Source organism: Schistocerca piceifrons, chromosome 2 (assembly GCF_021461385.2).
Source record: "Schistocerca piceifrons isolate TAMUIC-IGC-003096 chromosome 2, iqSchPice1.1, whole genome shotgun sequence".
Taxonomy (NCBI): Eukaryota; Metazoa; Arthropoda; class Insecta; order Orthoptera; family Acrididae; genus Schistocerca; species Schistocerca piceifrons.
The window spans coordinates 717,171,353-717,184,007 of NC_060139.1; the positions used below are offsets into that span (position 1 = coordinate 717,171,353).

General features: G+C 41.2%; 1 protein-coding gene across 9 annotated transcripts in view; it reads right to left on the minus strand.

The window, feature by feature from the left end:
* The window catches only part of LOC124776258 (heterogeneous nuclear ribonucleoprotein R-like), a 110,665-nt gene that overhangs the window by 33,901 nt on the left and 64,109 nt on the right, over positions 1-12,655 (minus strand). For all 9 annotated transcript variants that reach the window (XM_047251142.1, XM_047251144.1, XM_047251148.1 and 6 more), the window contains exons 7-8: positions 11,753-11,902; positions 8,269-8,542 (exon numbers count right to left, since the gene is read on the minus strand). In XM_047251142.1, the coding sequence (XP_047107098.1) occupies positions 8,269-8,542; positions 11,753-11,902 (424 nt within the window). The remainder of the gene's footprint in view (positions 1-8,268; positions 8,543-11,752; positions 11,903-12,655) is intronic.

Sequence of the window (12,655 nt, forward strand, 5' to 3'; positions counted from 1 at the left end):
GTCACCTAAGCCCCATAAATTCAGATAGTGTGTGTGTGTGTGTGTGTGTGTGTGTGTGTGTGTGTGTGTGTGTGTGTGTGTGTGTGTGCGCGCGTGTGTGTCGGGAGGGGGGGTGGGGTGGGGGGTGGGGGGGCAATGAGCTCTGACACTGCATTCAATCACATCCCAGCTGGCAAGCTGCGGAGCCAGCACACCAATTGGAACTCGCCACTGTGCTTCTCGAACCACTCCATCACAATCCTGGCCTTGCAACATGGCGCATTACGTTGTTGAACTATGTCACTCCCAGATGGAAATGCAAGTGTGATGAATTGGTGTACAAAGTCTGCAACCATTGTACGATACTCCTTGGCCGTCATGGTGCTGTGTATGAGCTCCACTGGATCCATGGGTGGTCACGTGAATCTTCCCCAGAGCATAATGGCGCCGCCGACAGCTCGTCTCCATTCCGCAGTACATGTGTCGATGAGAACTGTTCCACTGGAAGGCGACAGATTCGCTCCCAGCCATCGGTATGATGAAGAAGCTATCAAGATTCATCAGATAATGCAATGCTCTGCCACTGCACCAACGTCTAGTACCAATGGTCGTGTGCCCATTTCACTCGTAGTAGTCAATGTCATGGTGTTGACATTAGCACAAGCTGTGGAGGCCTATCGTTACAAGTGTTCAGTGCACTGTGTTTTCAGACATGCTTGAACTCTGCCCAACATGCTTGAACTCTGCCCAACATTAAACTCTAATGTTAGTTCTGCCGCAGTTCACAACTTGGCCTGTCTTACCAGTCTCCTCGCCTATGTGCCCAATACGTGTAATGAGCCAGTGGCCACCCAACCCCACAACATCTGGACGTGGCTTCACCTTGATTTTGCCATCTGTTGAAGACACTCACCACAGTACTCCTTTAACACCTGACAAGCTGTGCAGTTTCCAAAATGCTGGTGCCAAGCTTCTGGGCCATCACTATCTGCCCCCAGTCAAACTCAGATAGTTTGTGTGCCCTGCCCATTCTACATACGGACAGCGCGCTCAATGATACTACATGCACCATGCGTGTGTCTGACTAGCAGTCATTCCGGGCCAGGTGATGCTTCTATCGCCTGGAATGGTTCGTATCTATAGCAGGTTGGTGGTCATAATGTACTTTTTAATCATGGTATGTTGGTTGGTCAGTTGACCTGGGGTACGGACCAAACAGCAATGTCATCGGTCCCATCAGATTTGGGGGAGGAAGCCAGCCGTGCCCTTACAAAGGATCCATCCCAGCATTTGCTGGAAGCGATTTAGGGAAATCACAAAAAACCTGTATCAAGATGGCCAGACACGAGTTTGAACTGCCGTCGTCCTAAATGCGAGTCCAGTATGATAATCACTGCACCATCTCGGTCGGTTGTTACATATTAAAACCCAGTCAAGGTATGTCTGTTAATGGCCATCAGCTACACCATAAAAACACTGCATGTTCCTGACTGACAGGAGATGTAAAAGCTTAATCCATCCTATCCATGATTTTAGAGCCACTGAGGTAAATGATGGTAGCATCCTGACACTCCTGAAAAACTGAAACGAACAGATGGTGAACGGTCATGGGGACAACTGAGAATTTAAATTCAACAAAGATGAGGAGTGGTGTTACAAAGAAACACGAGTAGTACTCAGTGATGAGGCACTGTGGAGGTCATGGCAAAGGGCTGCGAGGCGTATATCAACTGGTTATCCCATCCAGAGGTTGTCGTCAAGGGGTTCATGCCCCTAGTATGCAAAACGAATAGGATATAATGGAATATTAAGAAACTGTCGAAGGGTGATCACACAGGTGTGCAAGGGTTGGCACTGTTGTAACTAAAGACAGAAGATCACACTTTGACAAGGAGACTAAAGAATTAATCCAGAAGACACCAATGGCTAGTCCAACTCCATGATGATTGACTGGGTCTAATAATAGCAAAGCTGAGGTGCCACTGAGTAATAAACCTGGTAACCACAGTCCAAGTAAGGGTGGACCACAGCCCAGTAGATGTGAATGACGAGCAGCGTAACAACACCCTAAGAGATGTGGGCAAGAAAGAAGAAACCTTGAAAGTTTTTGCATGCACTGGTCTTTAGTTGTTGAATATGGATCAGCTTCTTGTCAAAGAGGAGTCCCAAAAATGGGATTGTGTAACAATGTCCAAGTGCTCAGACCCAAGCAGATCTGGACCAGGATGGACTGTGGTACAGACAATGATCTGCATTTTTCCAGGAGAGAAGCAGAAACCTTGGGAAAGGTTCCAAGCAGAAGCCCATTGGATAGTAACTTGGAGATGGTGTTCAGCCAAGGCTAGAGAGTGGGAGCTATACCAAATGCAGAAGTCATCAACATAGCTCTGCGGAGGTGATCAGTGGCAAGAAAAAAGTCACTAACACATTGATAGCAATGAGGAAAAGTGTGACACTCGGCACAGAGTCTTGCATGGCACAACTCTCTTGGACCTTTAAAGTACCATCTTGGACCTGGAACAACCAGTGGAATAAAAAGTGACAAAAACTGGTATGAAGCCTGAAAGGTCCCAATCATGGAGGGTAACTAAAATATGATAGTGCCTGGCAGTGTCATATGCCTCATGTAGGTCAAAAAAGACTGCAATGAGGTGCTGGCATTTGGAGAAAGCATACCACAATCCATTTCCATACTAATCACATGGTCAGCTGTGACTAATCGGCCCAAATTGTTGGTGGATGTTGAGGTTTTGCCTGAAGTGTTGGAACTACGATATGTCTCACCATTGTGAAGGGAAGATCCTGGGTAGATGGAGCCACTGGGGAAAGTAAGATGATAATATATCTGACTATGAATTTAATAAGGGCTCAAGACCATGAGACTAGAAAAGAGACTGAATCCATCCCCAGTCACTGAAAGGTTCATTATATGATCCAAGAGGGTGGAGGAGGGTGGAGGGGGGTGGGGGGGGGTGGGGGGGGGGGACGTCTTCAACTCGTCACCTGTGCATCCAGAAGGCAGCCGCACAGGAGTCCACCAATGCCTTTGCAACGTGGGTTGCCAGCTAGTCAGCAAGAGCCGACATATCAGTACAGAGATCATCCAGATGGAGAAGACCTGCTCCAAATGTGAATCTTTGGCAGTCCAGGAGACTATGAAGCTTGGTACTGCATTTCCAGAGAGAAGACATTATCATTCCCAGCATTCCTTCCTAATGTGTTAAATCAGATAGCGAGCCTTAGTATGAAGCCACTTAAAAGTGATGAGGTTGGTCTGCAAAGGACGTTGCTTAAAACATTGCAAGGCTCTTCAGCTGTCTGTAAGAGCTATGCAGTGTCTTTGGTCCACCATGGCACAATCCAGTGATGGAGAGGGACCTGTAGAAAGGGGAAACTGCACTGGAGACATCTTGCACACCTTCAACAATGCAATCTGACAGTGGGGGATGAAGGTAACAGCCAAAGCATACAAATGCCATCCGACTCTTCAAAGCACACAATGTGGTAGACAGCCCATCTGACAATGGCGAAGAAGCTACAGGATTACCGGAATGGGGTCTTCTCACTGTTACAAAGATTGTTATGTGGTGACCAATGTAGGAAAGCCGTGATACTGGGAGAATAGACCGTTGATCAGTAGCTGGAAAGGTGGGTAGGAGTACAATCATTGAGGAGAGACAAATCATGGCCAGTAAGAAATTGGTCAAGTAGAAAACCCATCAAGACAAAGTGGTATTCCACCACTGGGGGTTGGGAGGAGTTATTGGATGAAGATGGTCCACTCTATGTAAGAGACTTGACTGGAGGTACATAAATGTTGCAAATGCTGATCACTGAGATCATTTGCGTACACACCATTATTGCTTCCAATGTGGCACGAAGGGAAAACCACTCACTGAAAACACCTTTGGGAACCAATGTGCAGATCACTCCAGATTCCCTCTGAGGTCAGCACAGTTCCAACAGAATGCCCACAACCAAGGAGCATTGTGGAACAATCAGTGGAGTGTGTTCCTTGTACAGCAATGCCAATTGCAGAGGGATGAGGAAATAAGGTGGTGGTGTTCTGGCAGAAAACAGCAATATCCATTAGAATCTGACTGAATAATTACCTGCTCCCTGCCTGTTGTCAATATGTGGCTATTCTCGACAAGTGCTGTTAGAGATGTCTGGCAGTTCTTGGACATATGCAGCAAATTCTCATACTGTGATATGCCACATAAGAAAATACATTTTTAATTTTTTAATACCGCTTGGAAAATGATACATTCTTCTCTTTCTTCTATATGATATGATTTCTGCTGTAGCTATAGCTAAAGTTTGAAACTCTTTCCTTAGTGTGTAAGCCAACTTCAGGTGATTGAACATCTGCTTCATTTTACATTTGTCTCTTAACACTTACATTATATTTACATTAATCTGTTTTTCTCTATGATAGAGTTAAAGAGTTAATTCCTTTAGACTTTTAATTTTATCATTGCATGAATTTAAGTGTGCAGCCTCCAGGGAGCAAGTTTCCAATACTACCACGAGCAAGGCAATCACACCTACAATTTAAGACTTGAAACAAAAAAAGGCTCCAAGTACCTTAATAGTAAGAGTTTTGAATTTTTGTGTGAAATGAGATCTCCCTGCAAATTTCAAAAAGGCTCAAACTGTCACAAATAATACAATGTAGTACCCAATCCAATGAACAGATGGCATGTTGTTTAACAGCCACTGCTGTTAATATATTTAAGGCTCTACGTTCCGCATGATTACTCTTGTATGTTCGATAAAATAGCAGAGGCGACAGATGTTTTTAACAGTTTGAGCAAAAGGGGACGACAACAACAACAACAACAACAACAATGAATTAAAGGAGGTGTTGTGGCAGAAATGAGGAAAAAACTGAAAATAGAGGGAATAAATATGTAAGTTCAAGAAATAAATGTATTCCTGCAAGAGCTCATCCAGCACAGGAGGTTAGTCTCATTACGTATTGCTAACTTACACCATAATTGGACAGACTACTTATTCTTCAGTTACCAAATGTGTCGTTCCAGAACATGTGGAGGATGTGATACAGCAATCAAGACAAATAAAGCCATTTACTGTCAAAATCAAACAATGGGAACTCCTGGTAGGAGCATCAACAATGTAGGAAGAAGACGGATTCTTACTCATCACACGTTAAGTTGCAGATATGCACTACTAAAAGACACTTATATAAAGTTTTCGGCCACCGCCTTCATCAGCAAAAGAGAAACATACAAGCAAGCACACCTCATGCACAAATCATGGCGTAAGTTAGCGATCAGTAAAGCGATTTACCTCTTTTGCTGGATGAGCTTTCGCAGGAAAGATATTACTTGAATTTACATATTCATTCCCTCATTTACTGTCAGTAACACGAATGCATCTGACTACTTATATTTCAAGACATCATCAGATTCTAATATAGGCACAGCAAATCTAAACGCATCTAGAGCACAGTGGCTATAGTTCGACAAACGTAAGCCTCATGTAGTTAAGACCAGGAGAAGCTTAAATGAAATTGAGGCCTGGGAAGGTATCCCTGTTTAGAGAAAAGGCTGTGCAAGTACAGGGCATAAAGAAAAGCAAGTACCTGCCATGACTGTTATAAGCCACTTTTGTGAAGAAAAGAACAAAGATTTGATTGAAATGATGCAATAGCTTATGAATAATAACCACAAACACTTTTACAACAGCAGAATGAACTTTTACTATCTTCTTCCTAAGTATTGAACTATGGCACTTAGAGCTTTTCATCACATTTCCACTTTCAGTACATTTTCACGAATATTACAACAGATCTACACTATGCTTAACTTTCAAATAAAATACATTAATAGTGCAATTTTGACCATTAATATCTAGCATAATTAAAACTCATTTTCCTCATATCCATGTTTTGTCGCTTAGAACCTTTCCTATTGCAAGTCTTCAATTGTCAATAGTTATACAATATTTTGCACATTTTGGTTATCTGGCAACCCCTTGAATGTAACTAGTAGTTAAGGCAACATTGTAACTTGCTGCTGCTATAATTAAGTCTAATATTTTATCAGGAACACAATTATTATACTACATTGTATGTATTACATATATTTTTGTATTTACAATTTCTTTTACTCTTCATTGGTTCATGAATGGTTTTTCTTTTAGTTGTCAGCTTTAAAATAATGCCGGTACAATCCAATGATGAATATTACACTGCATTTTTTTGTATTTTATATCTTGTTCAACTTTTAATGACTCAGGGTAACTGAGTGGTTTAGCTTCAAGGAAAGTTTAATTTTGACTTTGAATAACTGCCTGATCCTGCACGAACTGTAACACCTATACTAGTTGATATTCAGTCTAGAAATATCTCTAGGACTTAATGATGAGGTTTCCAGGTTATTTTATAAATAATTTTGTTGATTTACACTTACTATGAGTGATTAGGGAACTTACATGTTGCTTTTATGGGACCTGTGACTTCATTTTATTAGTATTTAACAGGTTCAGTTAGCTATGAGCTTTTAAATATTCTGTTCATTCGCACTTACCAAGTGTGCTTATTAAAGCTGGATATCGGGGCATCGTTAGTAGAAATGGTGTATGGGGAGCTGTTACCCATTCTAGCTGACCATCTCGCACCCGCAGCAGTGCCATCCACAGCAGAACTGTCACAGTGCCTACAGCAACTCCAAGACCAAATGGCAAGATCTGTCAACTGGCTGCTTCGTGGCAAGGCGAACACCCTATTTTGATCCACAAAGTTTTTGAGAACTGTACTCACATCAAATCAGCGCTCCAACCACCTTACTCTAGACCCTTCTCGGCATTGTGACGAGGTCACATGATCAAGAAACTCAAAACAGCAACACCACAAACGTCTCTATTGAGCAGGTCAAGCCAATGTGGGCCCTACCTTCACTCCCTACAAGACAACACTGACGTCACAAGTCTCACTACATTTGGAGACATCCATGCAGGCATCACCTGAAGTTACCACCCCCTCCCCAACCAACAGCCATACCATCATCTTGTCCAGCAGCTGAACCAACACAGTGGACAGCAGCCCGCCCACCTGCCCCCACCCCCCCCTCCCCACAAAGAGCTGGCAAACAAAGTTGAACAAAGTTTCAATTCCTTACATTCTGGTGCTCTGCGTTATTGGGTGAAGTGGGGAGATTAATGGACCAACTGTAGTGTATGTTACTCAGGTAGAAGGAGTAACTTTGAAGTTACTCTCAGTATCAAGTTGTGTGTGCATTAATATACATGTGTATTTGCATTTTTAGAAACAATAAGTAAGTCTATATGCTTCAGTTGTATGTACATTAGTTTATGTGGTGTATAAGCCTTACCTATGTGTATGTCCAACAATGTATTAATTGTTCCAACGTTTTTACTGTTTTAGTAAATGAATATAAAAGAAAGCTAACAACAAAATAATCCAATCAAAACTGGACCTCCAAAAAGAACAAGTGCTACCTGTCATTAAAGTGAACACTAATGACACAACAGCCTATTTTAGAAGCAAGAACAATTATTTGAGAGGGAAACTGCGAAGACTTGTCTGCCAGAAGGTACAATAATACAAACTCCATTTTCAACTGGATGCTACAATTTTCTGAAAGCTTCAGACACAAAAGAAGGCCCAAATGTTATCAGCAGGTATAGAGAAGATGCCTTCCACTTCCAAAAAAAGTGTGCTTTAGTCATAACATTCTTAAACTTGTCACATGGTCTCCTTCTTACCTTTCAAGTGAAGATGGATTATCCAAACAGTACCCTCCCCTCAAAAATGAAATGGAAATGTATATTTTTTTTTTTTTTTTTGGGGGGGGGGGGGGGGGGGGGGGGGATGGCATTGTGAATGCAAATTTACTCGGTTAAGTGTTGAAATCTTGTTTGTCACTGGTGAAACCTTTATCGAAACCAGCAATACCTAAAAGCAAAGTGCTTCACAATGACTTGTTCTATCCAAAATTGAACAACCCAACAGCATTGAAGAAATTAGCACCTAGTCTGTTGAAGTGCTTGAACTTTGAAGACTGAGTCATATTATGCACTTTAGAAGCTTTTCAACCATTCTTAAATATATTATACAACAGATCACAAGGTCCTGTTGTGTGTTCTCCAACACATGTGGCGAGGTATGTGACCACCAAACCTCTGACCTAAAATGAGATTTTAAATATGAAGTAACCCTGTTAATTATTCGCCCACTGCTGCAAAGGCATGATCTAGCTGCAGGAACAGAAACAAAATGACAAGGTATGCGTGCTAACTTACCGTAATCCCCACGGCCCATAGGACCACGCAAGGATGCAGCTGCTGCCCCCCCTTGCCCTCTCGGTCCTCCAGGGCCCCTCATGGGCATCACACCTGGAGGTAACATGGACGGGTGTGATGGTGAGCATCCACCACGGACTTGCATCATCTGCATCATGCGACGTTCTCTGGCCCGTAGAATTTCTTCTTTCTTTTTCTTATCCGATGGGGGTTTTGCCAATGAAACTTCAATTGCAGAACCCCCCATTTCTTTTCCATTCAGTTCCTCCATGGCCTTAAAAATGTATAAAAAGATAACACTCAAAAGTGAACAGAAGAACCACACAACAAGATCTAAAAATGTGTACAATGAAATATACTCTCGAAAATACATGTCATTTGTGTTCTCTGCAAAGAGTTATGAAAGTGCTTATTTTTAAATTAACAGAACTTCTATACCAAAAAATGGGGGGGGGGGGGGGGTAAAAACCACACATCACAAGACAATTTCAGCACTGCAAGAAAGGCAAACATTTTTTCGAATATTAATGTCGATTTTACTGAGACATCCAAATTACAGTTTCAATCAAGCTGACTACAACTTACTAAATGGAAGCTTAATTAGTAAGGGAGCCACAATGTAAGTCAACAAAGACACAGAAGCTTCATTATAATCAGTTGTCATATGAACTTTCCATTTGGTTACGATGCGTTACAGTGAGAACTTCCCACAAGCACTACAGCTCAGATTCAGATTTTAGTTGGAGTTCTGAAAGTGTCATAATTTGCTTGCTTTAATTGTTAGTAACTGAATTCTGGCATATGCAGCCAGAGATAGCAGTCAAATGTGTGTGTGTGTGTGTGTGTGTGTGTGTGTGTGTGTGTGTGTGTGTGTGTGTGTGTGTGTTTTTCTTGTCTGAAAAATGCTTTGGCTGAAAGCTAAATGAGTAACAGTATTTTGTTGTGCCCCATCAGCTACTCAACATGTCATCTTTAAGGTGGGTAGCAATCAGTCCTTTTCAATATTTATGATATTCCAACATGGACTTTACAGTGTTTGACAATGTTATCTGGTAAAGAGGCTCAGATGATTTTTTCCCCCCTCCATAAGAAAACTGTGTATGACTACACAGACTGATTAAACCAAGAAAGATATACATAAAGCAGATACAGAGGCAAATGGTACAAATACTTTCTATTCTGATTCCCCGTAGAAATGAAAAAAATATTGCTCAATGGAAACTTTATTCATCACATTTATCCGTAAAACAACAAATTAGTTATGAAGTATAAATGTACAAATCAGTTGTTGGACACAGCAAATATTTTGCGGCTTTTTCCACAACTGAAGTTTCAGGTTCCATTGTTACAGTAGCAAATTTGCTAGGACAGACACAAACATGCATTAAATTAACTGGATGAGAGATTGATTTTTATTGGACAGTTTAATGAATCAGTGGATCAATGGACACTGTCAGAGTTAGTACCAAATGGTATGATAAGAGCAGATCATCTCTAGGGAAATGGCCAATACATACATATTTACACAAGGATTTCAAAAGCGTTCCTTCAGTTTACCTGGGTCAACTGCAGTGGTACCTCAATCTCTCAAAACTTTTTGAAAATGCCCCTTACTGTATCATGATTTTAGCACATAAGTAACACATTTTCTACATACGCAAACACTCTACACACAGTAATTTGAGGACTACAGGGTTACCGCAAGTTTCCCCATGTGAAATTCCCTGCTTTCCAGACTAGTAATAAGATTTTTCCCTGACCAATTCTGAGATAAGGGCAAGTTAAGACATAAGTTGACTATTTGTCTTTTCAGCTATGGTACAAGAAAGATCAGTGCAAATGAGGGGGGGAAAAAAAAGAAAAAAAAAACTTGGAAGCAGACGATGTTTTTTGATATGAGCAAAATATTTTAAGTATTAACATCAACATCTTTTGTAATGAACTGTTTTTAGATGGAGAAAGCAAGCCAAATGGCCTACGTATTTCATTAAGACCACTGATGTTATTTTATTTCAATAAAACAACATATTTGGTGACAAAAATACAAATTTCCTTGGAGACAGAGGACAGGTTTAAAATACCTTCACTGATTTCAGAAATAACCTCAAAAAAGTAGGCCTCTTGAAATACGTGTATAAGGCAGGAAAGAACTGTGTAAACCAACACTGTAGGCGACCGCCAATAAAATGTTGGTTCTATTATCACCACTACTGTCGGTTATTGCCCACTGTGTAATATTTATATCTTACAGGTATTGTGTGATTTTTCTTTTGAGAAATGTATGAGTACATAATGTACAAACCGCTAGCAAATGACAAAATTTTCTTCTTCTTATCGTCCATGCATTCTAACATAGAAAATACTTTTGAAGTGCCTAAAGTTGCTAGAACAAATAAAATGCCTTTAAAACATCACACTGCACAATGTACTTGCAATGAGACAGTCGCAATTCCTGAAATCCATCACCCATGGCCTCTGGCCTATTGAGTTCTGGGTCCATGGATAAACCATAAAAATCTGCTGCAATAAGTCATGCACAAGCAGACCCAGCCCGTAACGAGATTGGTGAGACTAGATACAACGGGCAGGGCCTGCACGTTAGTGGGAATCGAATGGCTTCAGATTGGCAGGCCCAATCCATTACAGATACCAGCAAAAACAGCCTGCAGTTTTGGCCCATCGCAGAAAGCACTTCTGTGGCTAGCTATTCATGAGCCACAGACAGCATGTCAATGAAATGAACCGTGGTGATCAATCCATGCAACAGATAACTTGTTCAAATACTCTGAGAATCAATAATAATGAGGATAGGTAGCAACTCACCATAAGGACGATTGCTGAGCCACAGACAGAAACGTAGAAAAGACCATTTTCGGCCATGGCTTTTGCGTCTACAGTCTCTGAGAAACAGATCTAAACTAACCATTCATCACGCATCTCATTGGCAGCTGCTAGGCTAGCGACAAGCAGTGGTGGCAATACTGCCTGCCCGCTGAGGGGAGTGGTAGGAAGGGGGCTAAGCAGTAGTAATGAGGGAGTAGGGAAGCCGCACACATACTCAGCTGCACCCAGCCAGCGACAGTGCACGACACCTCAGTAAACAAGTCATTTCATTTACTGAGACAAAAATGTGATTTTCCAGTGTTTTTTTACTTCAAATTTTCTTCAAGTTTCCCTCATATTTCCCTGATGTTCCTGATATGTTTGATATTCCCTGTTACCAGAATATGCGGCAACCCCGAACTAGATATTTTAGATTCTAGATTCAGAAACATACAAAACTTCCTGTTTATAGAGAGCACAGATCAAGGAAACTGGAAAGATAGGACTGAACTTTTGCAAAATAGCATCCGTTACTGGCATGAGGTAATTTAACACAGGCACTAACTATGCCTTAAACAATGCTGCAGACCGCAAATGTGAAGTACTGATCAACTGAAAGGTTGTTCAATTATTACTGCTCATATATATTTATGGCACTCACCTTTATTGCATTTTCCCGGTCTTCAAAATGGATAAAAGCGTAGTCTTTTATTTTCTTCACTCTTTCCACTTTTCCATAAGCTTCAAATGATTCTTTCAGTTTTTCTTCAGAACAGTCTTGCGTGAGATTCCTTACATACAGCACCTTTACCTACAACAGAAGAAAATTGATGAAAAATCATCTAGTAGATAGCTACCACATTAATTTCAGATGCACTAGTCAATTTGGTACCTGCGTCTCAGTTCACCATAACAATTCCTATGCTGGTTCTGTAAGAGTATACTATCAACTTAACAGGACAAAAAGTTCATCGTTGCATATCAAATATGTCAACTGGTTTACGAAGTTTTCTAAATTTTTACTTGTACAAGGTCTGTTCAAAAAAATTCCGGAACAATTGTCATTTCACGTCACTGGTTGGTTGGAGCGGAATGTGACTCACATCCTTGTACACACACCTGTATTTAATGTGCAACTGCAGGAAGACCTATTGCTGTATATCTGTTAGTTACCATTCAGTGCTGTATTGAGTAGAATGTTGTGTCACGCTGTTCAGGAATTTTGAGATGGCAGGGTTCGAGGAGCAACACGTCTGCATTAAATTTTTCGTGAAACTCAAGAAAACCTTTGCAGAGACACACACCAAATGATGCAGGTGATAATGGTGATAAGAACTTAAACCATACTTGGTGTTACGAAAGGCTCACGTGGTTTAAAAATGATCAATTGAAAGTTAAGATGACCCTCATTCAGGGCGTCCTTAACGACTACTGACAATGTTCACGTCAGGAATGTCAATGAGTTGTGTGTGCCAATCAAAAATTGACTGTCCAAGAGATTGCAGAAGAATGTAACTTTTCAGTTGGATCATGTCATGAAATCCTGACACAGTATCTTGGAATG